General features: G+C 36.0%; 4 protein-coding genes across 5 annotated transcripts; all 4 read left to right on the forward strand.

Moving 5' to 3' along the window:
- Positions 1–1,062: 1,062 nt before the first annotated feature.
- LOC18992614 (homeobox protein knotted-1-like 6) lies at positions 1,063–6,986 on the forward strand. The gene is made up of 5 exons (XM_024152830.1): positions 1,063–1,520; positions 1,895–2,017; positions 2,105–2,243; positions 6,201–6,439; positions 6,529–6,986. The coding sequence occupies exons 1-5, from the start codon at positions 1,200–1,202 to the stop codon at positions 6,685–6,687; spliced, it is 981 nt and encodes a 326-aa protein (XP_024008598.1). The 5' UTR covers positions 1,063–1,199; the 3' UTR covers positions 6,688–6,986.
- A 350-nt stretch (positions 6,987–7,336) lies between these two features.
- LOC18992616 (2-phytyl-1,4-beta-naphthoquinone methyltransferase, chloroplastic) lies at positions 7,337–9,156 on the forward strand. 2 transcript variants are annotated; one of them, XM_006416029.2, is made up of 9 exons: positions 7,337–7,526; positions 7,618–7,682; positions 7,780–7,870; positions 7,973–8,061; positions 8,166–8,299; positions 8,382–8,443; positions 8,545–8,644; positions 8,801–8,897; positions 8,982–9,156. In XM_006416029.2, exons 1-9 carry the CDS (start codon positions 7,371–7,373, stop codon positions 9,103–9,105), a joined length of 918 nt encoding a protein of 305 aa, XP_006416092.1. In that variant the 5' UTR covers positions 7,337–7,370; the 3' UTR covers positions 9,106–9,156. The 2 variants fall into 2 exon arrangements, with proteins under 2 accessions (XP_006416092.1, XP_006416091.1); XM_006416028.2 differs by having other exon boundaries at positions 8,801–9,069.
- Positions 9,157–9,361: 205 nt separating this feature from the next.
- Positions 9,362–10,070, forward strand: LOC18992617. Its single transcript, XM_006416030.2, has one exon. It carries the CDS (start codon positions 9,475–9,477, stop codon positions 9,979–9,981), a length of 507 nt encoding a protein of 168 aa, XP_006416093.1. The 5' UTR covers positions 9,362–9,474; the 3' UTR covers positions 9,982–10,070.
- Positions 10,071–13,233: 3,163 nt separating this feature from the next.
- LOC18992618 lies at positions 13,234–16,074 on the forward strand. The gene is given in 7 exon segments (XM_006416031.2): positions 13,234–13,736; positions 13,931–14,017; positions 14,090–14,299; positions 14,599–14,763; positions 14,905–14,958; positions 15,092–15,238; positions 15,639–16,074. Coding segments are annotated over 7 exon segments (1,416 nt in total). The 5' UTR covers positions 13,234–13,361; the 3' UTR covers positions 16,017–16,074.
- The last annotated feature ends 496 nt before the right edge of the window (positions 16,075–16,570 follow it).

A 16,570-nucleotide genomic window follows, 5' to 3' on the forward strand; every position in this document is an offset into this window, starting at 1 on the left:
TATATAGTGAGAGATTTTGACACTCTTTACCTTTCATCGATCTTGGCGTAACTTGCTCCCGATTCACAGCATCTGGGATGTGAATGAGGGAGATGATCGCGCTCTGAAATAATGTTTGAGATTGTTGACGTAATCTGTTTCTCGCTGTTTGAAACATTTGGGAATATACTCCCAGATCTAATTGCGAGAGGGTACCCATCTGTTCCCAAATTGCAGCTCTGTAATTAAAAGGGGTTTCCTTTTCCCATCTTTCCACAGATTTGAGGGCATGGTGGCTCCGGATCTTCAGAGAAATATGTTCCACCTCTTCATAAATAGCATTAATTTTGTAAAGATTTCGGAGAGAAAGACTGGGCTGGGCATCTTCTTCCTTGATGTGGCTAGAAATTCTTTTTGGAATCTTTGGGGGAACCGTAGGATCTGGGAAATGGCGATGAAAGGGGCTCAGAAAATCTGAGAAATGAGGAAATTGACGCACGTTACGGCGGAATGTTTGAATAGAACTTGCCGTTACGGCAAGAGAGTTTGAAAAAAACATTCGTTATCGGGATTTTTCTAGAGAGAACATTGCTCTCTCTTTGGTATGTGGAGATTTAACTGAACGTTTTCTGGTTAACTTACTTAAAGACTAAATGATAACGTAATTAATCATGTTACGATGAAATTTGGTCCTTTTCAAAATAGAAGAATGTAATTTACATTATTTTACTCATCAGTTTCCTCTCATTCATTAGTACCATTTGCAACCTAAGTTTCTCAAACTTACAAATTTCTCTCAATAATTTATCTATTTTGCTCTCATAATATGCAAATCCCGGCATAACAGCCTTGGACCTTTGGTATAAATAAAAATTAACAGACAAGTTGGGAAGGCCTTTATATCGAACAATGAAGCCTCAAGCTTGAGCCTTAATAGCTTCTTTGTCCCTTTTCGTAATTACACTTTTCGTTTTGTTTTCCTCATTAACTTTTCCTCCTCTTTTTTTCTTTTTTTTTTTTTTTTTTTTTTGCCAAAAGAAAATATGATCCCTGCTTCCACTCCTTGAGCGTCTCTCTCTTCACCTACACAAAAACACTCCCCCATAGAAATACATGTATTGGAAAAGTTTGTTAAGCTAAGCAAGACAGTTTTCATATTCTTCTTCATCGATTCTCGCTTTTTCCTACACAGATACGATCGATAGCAGGTCTCACCGGCGATGGATGGAATGTACGGTTTCCATTCGGCCGGTGATTACTCGGATAAGGCGGTGCTGATGATGTCGCCGGATAATCTGATGTTTCCTTCCGATTACCAAGCCTTTCTATGCTCCTCCGCCGGAGATAATCGCGTTTCCGATGTTTTCGGATCCGACGAGCTGCTCTCAGCCGCCGCCTCCGCTTTGTCGTCAGAGGCTGCGTCGATCGCTCCGGAGATCCGACGAAACGATGATAACGTCTCTCTCGGCGTCATCAAGGCGAAAATCGCTTGTCATCCTTCGTACCCTCGCTTGCTCCAAGCTTATATCGATTGCCAGAAGGTGATTGCTGGGATATTGATGATTCACTGTTCATGGCGATTCGCGTTCTGTATTCTCTTGCCTCTTTCTTTTGTTGTTGTTATTGTGTGTGCTCACGAGGTGTTTGAGATTATGCACAAGCGACTTTTGTGCTGTTTCTATGGCATAAACGACTTTTCGTGTGTATATAGACGACTTTGATCATCTTCTTCCTTCTCTAGGATAAGATTTGGGAAGCTCGAAAACTGTTTTATCGTTTTGATTTTGTTTTATAATTTTATGGATAACGACAATGGAGAAACGAACCATAGTTGATTATAATTTTCATATATATATATTTTGTTTTTTCTTCGAGTTAACAATTCAAAATAACGGAGTGAGATTTTGGTAAACAGGTCGGAGCGCCGCCGGAGATAGCGTGTCTATTGGAGGAGATTCAAAGGGACAGTGAAGTTTATAAGCGAGACGTTGTTCCGTCGTCTTGCTTCGGACCTGATCCTGAGCTCGATGAATTCATGGTCTCTTTCTCGATTTACGGATTTTTTTTTTTGTTTTTTGTATTTTTTTTTTTACTTAAAATTAACTCTCTGGTTGTGAGATTGCAGGAGACCTACTGCGATATATTGGTGAAATACAAATCGGATCTAGCAAGGCCGTTTGACGAAGCGACGAGTTTCTTGAACAAAATCGAGATGCAGCTACGGAACCTATGTACTGGTGTGGAGTCTGCCAGGGGACTTTCGGGTAAGTCTTAAATGATCCTTCTCTCGTTCAGTGTTTCGATTTGGTGTTTTTTTCTCTGAGTGGTCTTTGTGTGATTTGCTTTCCTCCATCTCTGCGTCTTTGTTTTACTTGTTAGACTAATTTTTACCACCCTAACCAAAGTGAGGATATCAAATTCGTTTACTAGAAACTTTTCAATAGAGGTTTGATTCATATGACCAAGTTTCTGAAAAATGGTTGTGAGCTTTATGATTACAAGAGCCCTAGGTCTCTTAAGTGAAAAAAAAAAAGAGAAAAAAAGTAGAAAAACCCTAGGTGTTTGGTGGAGAAAACTCTTGACTGAATCACATCTTTCATCTCCATAGTCACTTTTGTTCATGGGTTTTTGTTGTGTTTAGAAAACTCTTGTTGGTATTGCTTCATAGTTAATAGGTCATGCTTTAAGGTCTATTACATTGGAACAGTTTTGTGCCATTATTTTACTCTTAAATTTTCATGTTTAGCCATGGAGTGGGAGTTTTCCTCTTCTCCTCGCTATATATATATATTTTTTTTTCTTTCTTGTTCATCTTTGTGGAAATCATACATTTTTTTTACTTTATACTTTTTATTTCTTCTTTTTCTCTTCTTTCCCTGTCAGAAAGAAAAATGATCTCCAAAGCAATAAACTTTTGCGGTAGAGATTCTGATTTTGACGTTTCAGAGTCTTGTTGCGTACTGAATATATGTACATTTTTTTTCCAACTTGCATGCTTTTTCCAGTGTATACCCATCGACAGAAAAACCTAGTCATAACCTTTCACCAATAAGTTTCTTGATTTTCATGAGCTTATTTTGCTTGAACTCTCGTTTAGACTTTAGATCATGATTAAAACTGTGTTTACTGTATCTTTTTTACCCTTTGTTATAACGTATTGTTAAAAAAAAAACCTTTTGGGATTACCAGCTTTTCACTCCAGATAATTTTCAATCTTCATAACAAATAAGCCAAAAGTTATTGTAATAAAAATACATGTAGGCTCATTCACAGATACTTTGGATTGGCCAAGTAAATTTCAGCATATCAATTATCGTCAGAAGGAAAAACATTTTTACAACACAAACTCTTATTATATCTACGCTTACAATTAATGAACTCTCAAGAAACTTGACTCTGGGCTAGTTCAAGTTCCAATAATCTGAGAACAAACACCCATGGAGATGTTTGTTGATCATCGGAAGTAGTATCATTGCCAAGTGTCTGGTCTCATCTGCATGGCGTGTGTTAATTGTTAAAGTGTTTGGCGTTTTGTTGGACTTACATTACATGTGACTGTGAGTAATAAAGGTGCTCAGTTCTATTGGCTTTTAGGGTTATGTTTATATACGAATGAAATGCATTTCTTTGTGTGTTTGCTAATATGTCGATGGTTCTAAGTATAGGATTAAAAAAAAAAAAATTGTGGCCATAACAAATCAACTGATCACGTTAGTGGAAATACTGATAGTGTCTTAAAAATCTAAATATTAAATTAGCTCGAAAACTCCACCTGAAAGATCTAGCTGTAAAGAAATGGAACTCCATAAAACAGTGTGGACTTTTTTTCAGCTTTGCAGGGTTTTCCTAATCGCGTTAGATCTCAAATGCGGCTTCCACTTGTACTTTGGTAATATTGTTTATTGTGGAAAAAAGCTGCTGATATTTAAAAAAGCTGCTTATTTTTGTTAAATTAATCCGAGTTTGCGTAGATAATCACCTGGAAAAGGTTTTAAAATAGATCACTCAAGGTTTTCATGGGTGGCGAATGTTTAACGATTAATTGTTTTTATATGTTCAAAGTACAACTTGCCTTTTAGATGATTTCATCTGGTTGAAAAAAAATTGGTTTTACCCGTCTTTTTCAAGAACTGAGCTTTTCTCACCTGAATGAATCATAAACTAATAATAAAAAATACATTGTTGGAGTAGATTCGCATGAGTGTGATATACTGATTTCTCAGATCATCACATGCTTTAGTTTCTTCCATGTTAATTTGCTTTATTAATACAACCAATCCTAACTTCCCCTAAGTTGATCATAGAGACTTCTAAGTTCATTTTTTTTAACTATGAGGATTAAGATTCTGGTGGTGACACAACATCACTAATACAAACTATTAAGCTACATTTTGGTTAAAGAACTATTATTAAGCTACATGTTCTGGTTCTTTCGTGCTTTCTTTTCTTCTAGTGTTTAGTCAATATAGTGATCACTTAAATGCTGAGAGAGGATGGTTTCTTACTGACTTTTTTGTCAATATTTTTCTTCTTCGATCGTAACCATCTTCCCGCGATTATAAGTAATACTGAGCATAATGCATGATAAACTTGAGTGAGAGAGTTCTTTTGGTTTTTTGTTTAAAGTAAAGGTTGAAAGTCACATGGACTCCCGTGGATTCCGCTAGTGACCTCCCACCATTGACCCCACTTACCTTTCTCTCCTAAGTTTTTGTTTTTTGATTTGGTATAACCAAAAAAAAAAAAAATCAAAGTAAAAAAACATAGGGTTCTCTATACCACAATCAAATCATCATCTATAAGACTGACTATGCTTCTCTATCTTTCTCAACTCTTTTGCACTAAGTGGTTGTCATTTCCTCTTGTTGCGTTGTTCCCTTGGTGGGTCGTATTATGTCTCTCTGGCATGCTTCTTGCACGTGTCTGCTTATTTGCATGTTAGCTTCTTCGGTCAACCATATGTTATCACACAGTCAACCCATTGCTGTACATGTAAATAATCCGAACTCATATAAACTTTTTTTTTTTGGTTGTCATTTAACTATTAGCCTATCGACTCATGTGTTTTAATGGTATTTCTCTGATATTGACGCAACCAGGTAATATTCTATGCGTTTTAGAACTCTAATATTGTGTAGATTTTAATTAAGGCATTTTAACCATCTGTATTTGTTCCTGAAATTGACAGCTGATGTAGAATTTTTTTTTTTACTTGTCTGAAACACTTTTGGTAATTGCCTTAGTTGACTTGTAGAGTTTGGTACAATTCAAATTATATAATTTGGAGTGAAACTACTTGTTTGATGTGGCATAACCCACTGTCTGCCTCGCCTTCAATGGGAAAGATCCGTGGACTAGATAATGTGTATTTTTTCTTGTTTCTTGTAAATATATATGTACTTTCGCTAACATTGCATTCACGGATTAGGAAGTCCATTATATTGTTATGCATGACTGACTTGATCTTTTAATTCGGGAGTAACCATGGTTGGTAGCTCCGAGTGTATCTTCTGTCAAACAGTCAAAACTATTATGAAATCAGGTAATGTTTCTGGAATCATCTTTTGGGGGTTGAGTTTGATGTCAGGAAGCTCTGGCCTCTGGGTTGAGTGGGTCACTTGAGTCGTTGGGGCATATACATAAATGTGCAGTTTATCAAGAAGAGAGAGAAAGAGAGAGTGAGATGGAAAATTGGGATTTTTTGGGGTGTTTTGTGGAGAGAACATAAATGTAAGGTGAGGCGGTATTTCCGGGGGTTCACATAACATGTATATAACATGTATGAGGTAAGGCTACGTGTCATAGTTTGATTGGATAATAAAGTAGGCCAAGGGGGGATGTCTCCTCATGGAGACAAGACTATTAGTCCTTTACTGACACATGACAATGGATGTAACTATTCACTGCGGCGGTTTTTTTGACTGCTGCACTCAACAATCGTGTGCGTTCTCGAAATTCTCTCCCCCTCTCCTCCCCGCCATCTTTCTTCTTTTCCTTTTTTGCCCTCTCTCTCTCTTTCCCCTTCTTCTTTAGCCACTTAGCCGTTTAAGCCGAGAAGCCAGCTCTAAATAATTTACTGTTTACTTGGTAGTGATTTTCCTCTAGTTGTCTACTAACTCGATCGCTATAACTAGCTCTCTAACTAGTTCTCTACGGGCATGTGATGTATCCATACGCCCTAAATGTTACTGATTGTCAGTCCATTTTTTTTTGTGTTACAGAGGATGGTGCGATTTCATCGGACGAGGAACTGAGTGGAGGCGATGAGATATCACAGGATGGGAAACAAAGATGCGAAGACCGTGATCTCAAGGACAGGCTAATGCGCAAGTTCGGAAGCCGTATAGGTTCTTTGAAGCTGGAATTCTCAAAGAAGAAGAAGAAAGGAAAGCTACCAAGAGAAGCAAGACAAGCCCTTCTCGATTGGTGGAATGTCCATTATAAATGGCCTTACCCTACTGTAAGCCCAATATATTCGACGAGCTATCCCTTAACAGTTTTATGTGTCAATATTTAAATGGGAGATGTTATCTTATGAATTTTTTTCAGGAAGGTGATAAGATAGCTTTAGCTGATGCAACGGGGTTAGACCAGAAACAGATCAACAATTGGTTTATAAACCAAAGAAAACGCCACTGGAAGCCTTCAGAGAATATGCCTTTTGCGATGATGGACGATTCTAGTGGATCATTCTTTACCGAGGAATGAGCATTATGGTATTTAACGTTGCAAACAAAAGATGGGTGTATTGACATGTTTCCTACGTACAAATTTTTACTCTGCTTCGCTTTGCCGACAAAAGAGGAAAAGAAAATGGAAAAGAGTGAAGCTTTGGATTTATGAATGGAATATTTTTCACTCACATGTAGGAAAGAAGGAACAAGGGAGAAAAGTGAAATGCCTTGTAACTATTATTATCCGTGAATAAAAATTATGTTTATAAATAATTAACTTCCTTGCTTTCTTCTGACTATCCTCTCGTGACTTTTTAAAGTTTCAGGATTTGCTGCAATAAGAATTATATTGTTATTATAGCTACTAACACAAAAATGATGACAATTAACAGTATGAAATAATAATAATCCTTTCTTTTTTTTGTGTGTACTACTAGTCTACTATTATCTCTTACTCGTGTTTTTTTATTTCTTCAGTATCCTTGCCACTTTTTCATATTTCCTTTCTGCTAACATTTTTTAATGATCTGTGTTACCATTCAATCAGTGATTGAAAACTTCTTGCATGATCAAGCGTCTACTACGTCATCCAGCTTTGTCAAAATTTTCGGAATGGGTCTTAATTTATGTTTATTGGGCCGAAATTGGCCCATTTTTAAACCAGTTGTTAGAGCAATCGGAACAAAGCAAACATGATCGTTAATCAGCGGTCGAAAAATGGCGGCTCTACTTGGTATCGTCTTCCCGGTGGCCATCACCGGCACCGGCCAACTCCCGGTGAATTCCCGATGTCGACCGAGAACGGTGGTTCGGAGCTCGAACTCGAACGACCGCCAGACTCTCTTCAACCGCATTGCTCCTGTTTACGATAACGTTTGATCAAAATTCCTACATGTTCATTGGTTCTTTCTTTTACCTTTTTTCCCCTACAGAAAATCATCGTCTTCCTTGTATGGTTTTGCAGTTGAATGATCTCTTAAGCTTAGGCCAGCACCGGATTTGGAAAAACATGGCTGTTTCCTGGAGTGGGTGAGTGCTATAGTCATTTCAGTCTCTTCGTGTGTTTAATCAATCTCTCTCTCTCTCTTTCCTGATTTTTGGGGGTTTTTTTTTTAATTGAAATTAGAGCTAAAACAGGAGATTACGTGCTGGATTTGTGTTGTGGTAGTGGAGATTTAGCCTTTCTTTTGTCTGAGAGAGTTGGTTCAATTGGCAAGGTTTATTGATTTTCTTCTCCTTTCACGTTTCCAATGGCTAATCTGGTTTGTCTTCTTGAAATGTGGCAGCTTTGGCTTATCTTGAAAAATTCTTGTTTATAGGTGATGGGTCTGGATTTCTCCTGTGAACAACTAGCTGTTGCATCATCTAGACAGAATCTTCGAGCTCGGTCTTGTTACAAGTGTATAGAGTGAGCACTGGTACAATTCAGCTTGTTGTTATGTTCTAACATCTCGTGGGGAAAAAAGGCTCACATTAATATGTATCAATGTGTGTTATCTTCTTTTTTTGTAGGTGGATTGAAGGTGATGCTACTGATTTGCCATTTGATGACTGTAAATTCGATGCTATTACGATGGGTTATGGTCTTCGTAACGTTGTTGATAGACATAGAGCCATGAGGGAGATGTATCGGGTTCTGAAACCAGGTATAGCTTTTCTTTTATGTACATTGCATTGTATTACCAAAAGCTTTGTGCTTTATACCTAATTGTCTTTTCTTGGTTTTAGGTTCAAGAGTATCTATACTCGATTTCAATAAGAGCAACCAATCCGTTACTGCGTTTATGCAGGTGCTCATTTTTCTTCTACTATGGCTGTGAGGTGTGATTTCGTTTAATTTGGAAATTATGATTTGAGGAAAATAATTTGGTTGGCGGTTTGGTTTTGCAAGGATTGGATGATTGATAATGTAGTTGTCCCGGTGGCTACTGTTTATGGTCTTGCAAAGGAGTATGAATATCTCAAGTATTCAATCAATGGTTACCTAACAGGTTCGTTTTTCCTCTCAGATGCCAAAGCTTTTTTACTGCATTAAAGAATCAAACTTGAAAGATCTTTGCCCTTTATCTATTTTCGTGAAGGGCTTATACTATAGTGGGTTTTGATTAGCTGATACTGAAATTGTGGAACTGGTCTTTCTTTTGCAGGGGAAGAGCTAGAGACTCTTGCTCTAGAAGCTGGGTTCTCAAGTGCCCGGCATTATGAGATTAGCGGTGGTTTCATGGGGAATTTGGTCGCTGTGAGGTAAACGAATACCGTTTGATGGCAGTTCTACGCCAGATAGATTCACATTCTTTGTCTTGATTCTTAAAAAAAACTCTGTTTTAGGATGATGCATAAATGTAGAGGAGCTCTTATCTATCCTTCTTTCGGTGTATTAAGACTTAGAGAGCCAATATTATATTATGCCACACCACTGCACATATCTTCATATGGTAATATGCTGATATAATACTGCATATGTAACTGAAATTCAACTCAGTTTCACAGAAAATTTCTATAACTGTTAGAAAACAAATCTTGATTTTCCTCAAAATAGAACAACAAAACAATTACCATGTCACACCTAACTAACAATCATACCAAATTAGTTATGTTCCGGTCTAATTCACTGGTGGTAAATTATTCAAAACATATCTTCAAGAATTTACTAAATTTAACCATTTTTTTTTTTTGCATACGCATATATAATAAACTCACCTCCCTCCTCTTCATCAAAACTGATCCACCACCCGGTGTTCAATCACAAACACAAGAACGTATATATATAAACACACACAATATATATATACGTTTCCGTGTATATATTCTTATTCACACAATGTCAATCAATCCCCATATGAATTTCCTCGGCACGATCTTCCTCCTCTTACTCCTTGCCGCCTCAAGCCAAAGCGCGGCAGCGTTGAAGCTTTCCCTCGGCGACCCTTGCACGGTGGCGGATTTTCCGGGATTATGCAGAGGCACCATAAAGGGTCAAACAAATGTGAACGCAGCGACGGATGTGGCCATAAGAGAGCTAATGAAGAGGACGAGGCATGCCAGAGATATCGCCAAGAAAGAGGTGAAACGCGACGGAAAAGTCGCGACATGTTTGTCCAACTTCAACAGCGCGTTTGACAATTTGGAAAAGGCTCTAAACAACATTAAGGAAAATGATGGTTTTAGCCTTAACATTAACCTTAGCGCTGCGTTAACGGACTACGACACTTGCAGCGAGACAATGAAGGGAACTTTGGAGATTAACAACGTCGTTTATAAATCCGCAGGCGTTTTGTACCAAATGGCTGATAATTGTTTGGCGCTTTCTACCCTCGTTAAACAATAATTTATTGAGGAGAATTGGGGGTTACGGGAAGAGAAATATATATTATTTGATTTTTATGGGTTTATTTACTTGTTATATTTTCTCTAATGTGATTAATTTCGGATAAAGAGAAAAAAGAAAAAAAAAAAAGTGAGGAGGAAGATCTTGTATGTGTATGTAGATGGAAAATGTTTGGGACATCGGGTTCTAATTCAAACATGTCAACTTCTGTTTCTGTCTTAAATGTTTTTATTCGTAATGTTATATTAGTTAGATTTATACTGATGTATCTACTTCTCTTTTATCTCCTGTTTTAGAGTTAGGTTTTTTATTATTATAAATCGTAGGAGCCAATAAAGATCCGTTGGTGCATTTGGAAGATGTTCAATGACTAGCGATCGAAGCTTCCACAAAAGAAAAATCTTTCTTGTTGTGTTTCTGTTAGAATTAAGACCTTATACTACAACAAGATGGACTTCTGTTGACCCACAAAAAAAAAAAAATTACAACAAGATGGACTTCTCTTTTTAGGCGTGGATAATATAAAGTGGTTGAATGGTCCATCTTGACCATTGCTTGGTGTTTTGGTCACCGTTTTTCCAAATAAGGAAACTTGACATGCTCGCGTCCTTCTCTTTATTGGCATTTTGGAACACTATCTCGACCTACTTGTTAGATTGGACTTTAAGCTCCTTGTTCTTAATCTTGTAATTTTGGAACACTATCTCGACCTACTTTAACCTACTTGTTTTGAGAGTGTATGCATTTTAAGCTCGTTTTCCCTCTAAATCCGAGGTGATGTTCTCATCATTTCTTAGAAAAGTTTTTTTATGATTAATAACCTAAGGATATCCGAGATCAAAACCCGTACTAAATCTATGGACATGTAAGAACCGCATCTTCTTTCCGGTTACAACGTACACAATAGTTAATCATAATTAAAATGCAATATATCAAATCTAATTAACGCTTACTTTTATCAAGTTGATGAATTTGGAATTGACTACTTATGATATGAGTCTTACTCTTTCCGGGACTTCAAATATAGTGGAAATTAGAGAAGATTAACAATACCATGTCATCTTAATGTGGTTGATTTGTGGTGGCAGCCTATAATAATTTCATGTTTACATCAAATATTGGACAACTCACGATGAGAATCCATGATGATGTACCCTTAACATAGTGCATGCATGGTCCGAACATTAACGTCTATCCTTTCACGCCACTTTGTAAATAATGACTCATCATATCATAGTTAATAACCCCAACGCCGAATTGTACTTTGTTTCAATGAGTTTACATAATAGTCTTTAATTATTGATTATCAATTAACTAAAATTCCAACTGGTATGGGTCGAGACTCGAGATAAAATGAGAAAAAGCTGAGCTCAAGGATGCTTTAGAGACACTATCATTGCTTTTACATCAAACTGTTCTCATTCTCCTTTTGTTAGCTTTAATCTTCATCTTTAATTCTCTTCGCCTTTTGTTTTTCTTCTCTCTCCCTGTCAATTGATTTTTTTTTTTGAACCTTTCCCTATCAATTAGTTACGGATTAAAAATGTTACTCTAACGTAACAGTTAATTGCACGCTTTTTGGGGGTTGAGACTTCAGAGTGATATGAGCTTCTTCCTAATATAAATTTTGATCTATAGTGGAGTTTCTATTGTCTGCTCCATAAAGTTTAAATCAAGTTCGGATTCGAATCTCTTGAAGGCGATTCTAAGTCAAACATAATCGTAAGACCGGATCGTGCACCGACTTAATTTCTTCTCATGTCTTAGAAATTCACTATAAGGATGCACTTAAATTATTTTTACGATAGGAATAATTATTCCAGCAAAAAACTATTGTCATCTTAATTTTTTTAAAACATAAGAATATATGAAACTGGTTTAAAAGAAAAAAATTGGTAGGATGTGTATATGAATGAAAGTGAGATTAGTCGAAGCTGTTGCATTGCAATATTGCATTCACATTTAACGCAGCCAATCATGTTTTTTCTTAAATCTTAAGTTAAATATTTAATTGCAACGCAAAGGCAACATTACATGTTTGCATGCTTTTGGCTCTCTCAATCATTCCCTAGATTTAAAGACTGGACAATATCATTATAACAAATACACTCTCGAGTTCCATTCCACACTTTGTATTTGCTTTATTATAGACGATGCTTCTAAAACAAATTAAATAAGATTATTACTGATTAGTTCTCTAATTTAATAGTTAAGGTCATTTTATGTACGTAGTAATAATTGCTCCACAGTTTTTACAAACATAAATAATCAAACCTCTCAATTTATTTATTTGTCTCATGGAAATAGCTTTTTTGGATTACATATCACGGCCATATCAAGAGGAAGATTTGATCAACTTCAATAGAGGACGACTCGGGCCCAAAATAGTTCTATAGATATATCGAGCTCTGTTTTTGTTTTTGTATTTTACGTTTTATATCGAGCTGTGGTTCTCAAGTAGGTATTTTATACTAACCAAACTTATCTGTCTATCTTTTTGTTACTGAAATAAACTCACATTGACCTTAATTTTAAACATTATAACAAAATTTAATCATAATTTTTTTTAAAAATTGGGTTTATATATTATTGAGTTTGGATGTTGGACCCTATAAGTACTTCATGCATGTATCCTCTCGTAGGTTTGTAGTCACATGAAAATTTGTGCTTTGCAAATCATTATGCCAAATTGCTTGAGATTTAATAATTATATATATTCTCCTAAATGGTTAAGTAATTGGGAAAAAGGACAATGTACCTTTTGGTATATTCAAGAGGATTCGAACAACACATACGTACCAAACTTAATTAATTTGACGAAATGTAGATCAAAGGAAACTTAGTTTTCTTAGACACGATGGAAAAAAAATTGTAATAAATAATGCTAAATTTAGCTGGCTATTCAAAGATACGGTAAAAGGAGGCATGTACAGGGATTATGTTAATAACAATTAAGAAAGCAAGATCTTTGAGAAACTCAAGATTTAAAGTTTTCAATTTTTATTTAATCTAAACAAATTTAAACCAAATCCAATTTTATTCATCTTTCTTCGCCTTACTAAAAATACCGCTTTCACATAACGATAAAGCTGCATCAAATCTTCTCTCATGTTTTTTTGTTATAACATTTAATCCTTTTAATAAATACTCCTCCCAAAACCCTAATAAAAAAATACATAAACACAATTCCATGATTTCATCACTACTCAGTATTTATACCACGTTATGTGTAAACCCACATGCCCCCAAAACTTTATCAACACACCATCTTTATTAATTTACGCTTCGTATATACTCTGATTCATGTATTTTTGGGGAGTGAATTGATTCATTAATGTCTTGGATTTTGGGGGCTCTGGGTTTTCCTTAGAGAAGTCATTATGTCTTTAATGGGTTTGTTGGAAGATGTGTCAGTGACATGAAGAAGACGAACAACAACAATAAGCTTGCAATAAATGTTTTGCCTTCCTCTTCATCACACAACACACACACACAAAAAGTGTTTTTCATACTCTTCAAAAAAGTCAATACGGTGAAATAGAGGAGATTTCTCAGCCATAACAATGTCTTCTCGCTTGATCTTCACTTTCATCCTCTTACTCTGTCTCCTCTCTTCTTCCTTCTCCTCTGCTTCTCTTCAAAATTCTACAGCCGGAAGATTTGAGACTCTCCGGCCTCAAAAAGAGACTCAGAAGCTGAAACTCATCAGAAAACATCTCCAAAAGATCAACAAACCCGCCGTGAAGACCATTCAGGCAAAATCCTAACTTTGTTTCTTTCTTTTTTTTTGGTTAAAAAAGCTTTGTTTATTTATTCTGTATTATGTTCAGTATCTTGCTTACGTTAGTAGAGAGTCCTTACGCAATTTTTAAGAAAATTTTCAAAATATATGATGAATTTACAAACAAGGTTCTGACTAATTAAGTTAATGTTCTTGTGATGATTTCAGAGCTCAGATGGAGATACAATAGATTGTGTTCCATCTCATCACCAGCCTGCTTTTGATCATCCCTTGTTACATGGACAGAGACCAATGGTACACACATTTTCTTACACTACTTAATCTTTTCAATCTCAAAGTCTCTAAATTTTCTGAAAACATGTTTAGGATCCACCGGAGATGCCTAAAGGGTATAGCCAAGTAAATGAATCCCATGAAGATTTTCAGCTTTGGAGCCTAACTGGTGAGTCTTGCCCGGAAGGTACGATTCCGATCAGAAGAACGACGGAGCAAGACATGTTAAGAGCAAGTTCCGTCCGTAGATATGGTCGGAAAATCAGGCGCGTGAGAAGGGATTCGAGCAGTAACGGCCACGAGGTACGTATCATTCATTAGATTATTTTTTTTATCAAAAAAGTCAGAGCTTTATATACTTTTTCTTAATTTAACTTTAAAAAAGAGATAGATACATAATAATACCAAAAACCACCTTTCTCGGAAATCTTTGCAATGCAATTAACAGAATTTACTAGTCAGAGATTATTTTTCTTTGCTCGAATCGAAAAAAAACAAAAAAGAAACAAAATTTCACTCTGGTTTCATATTTTTTTAAATCTTTTTCTCTAATTACAAATTATAGTGATCTTTTAACAAAAGTATGAAAAATAAAAATATAGCATGCGGTGGGATACGTATCGGGAAGTCAATATTACGGAGCAAAAGCAAGTATAAACGTGTGGACGCCACGTGTCAGTAGCCAATACGAGTTTAGTCTGTCTCAGATTTGGGTCATCGCCGGTTCTTTCGCCGACGACCTTAATACCATCGAAGCTGGTTGGCAGGCACGTGCCATCCATCACCCCCTTTTGACTTTATTTTTCTACAAATAGTATTTTAATCAGTTTTGTATTATCCTCTCATTTACTTAAATAAAAGCTCTAAAAAAGGCTCTAAATTCTTAGCATTTTAATTATGTCGGGCAGGTTAGCCCGGAGCTGTACGGAGACACTAACCCAAGATTCTTCACTTATTGGACGGTATGTATATATATATATATATATACTTTCATACAACTTCAAGTTTTTAAAAAAAACCTTTTAGTTAAAAACATTTTTTTGTTGGGGCATAAAGAAGGATAATATACGTACGTAACCTTTTATATTTCTGCAGTCGGATGCGTATCAGGCAACAGGATGCTATAACCTATTGTGTTCTGGTTTTGTTCAAACAAACAATCGTATTGCGATTGGAGCTGCGATTTCTCCCGTTTCATCATATAAAGGCGGACAATTCGATATAAGCTTATTGATTTGGAAGGTAATTATCATCACTATAATAGTATGTTGGTAAAATTGAGATTTCTTTTTATTATAATCACTTTATTCTCTCCCTTTATCTAGATTCTAAACCCATTTTGTGGGGGCATACTTTATATTTAAGTTTTGAGCACTCAAGTGCCTAGCCTATGATTATTGCACGTTATACTAATTTAATTGAACTGTCTCCTAATAAATTAAACCCAATTTATTTTGGCATTAATTTAGTGTCTCCCTTTGATTATACTACCATTCTTGATTAAAACTATGCACATGGTTTATCCATCAAGTAAGGTCAACACAGCTCACACGACTTTTTTCATGTGTATATATGTATTTCATCTTTGATGATTTAGAGTTATTTCAATAACGCAAGTTCCTCTAAAAAAACTCATGTATAGGACCCCAAGCACGGACACTGGTGGCTCCAATTTGGATCGGGTACACTAGTTGGATATTGGCCCGTATCTTTGTTCACACACCTGAGGGAGCATGGGAACATGGTCCAGTTTGGTGGCGAGATCGTGAACACACGACCAGGTGGTTCACATACTTCGACCCAAATGGGAAGTGGTCATTTTGCCGGTGAAGGTTTTGGAAAAGCATCTTACTTTAGAAATCTTCAAATGGTAGATTGGGACAACACTCTTATTCCGATATCTAATCTTAGAGTTCTTGCGGATCATCCAAATTGTTATGACATAAGAGGAGGAGTAAACCGGGTTTGGGGTAATTATTTTTATTACGGAGGACCGGGTAAAAACTTGAAATGTCCTTAAAGAAACAAAAGTATCAATAGTGTTTGGCATATATAGATGAGATTTTTTGGGATTGAGGGCTCAGGACAAAGATCCGGAGATTTTTTTTGTTGTTTTGTTAGAAAAGAAATGTACCGATTGATTGTCAAATGTGTAAATGATGAATATGAAATGTTACATCGGTATGCATGGTTTATATATAGATTTTTTCTTACGTCTGTTTTTCTGAACCCAACAATCACGCTGGACTTATTGGTTTCTTCACCAACATTGTGTCAATATTTCTTTATCAGAATCTTCTTTTAACATCTTGTTTTTTTTTATTTTTGGTTCATCATAGATGCAATGGACGGTCTAATGAACATGCATCGCCGACTACTCCTGTATCTTTCATAATATTGTGATTCTTTTCGGTTTCAATCTAAGTTCTTGGGCAAAATACCAACATCAAGGTTCATAGTGCACAGGAGGCTGCAAACTCTATAAAAGAACTTGAACTGGTAGACTTTATACTACTCACAACGATTTATCAAGAACTGAAGTTGACTATTTGAATAGAGATTTGAAAATAATTA

Source organism: Eutrema salsugineum, unplaced genomic scaffold (genome assembly GCF_000478725.1).
Source record: "Eutrema salsugineum unplaced genomic scaffold, Eutsalg1_0 scaffold_5, whole genome shotgun sequence".
Taxonomy (NCBI): domain Eukaryota; kingdom Viridiplantae; phylum Streptophyta; class Magnoliopsida; order Brassicales; family Brassicaceae; genus Eutrema; species Eutrema salsugineum.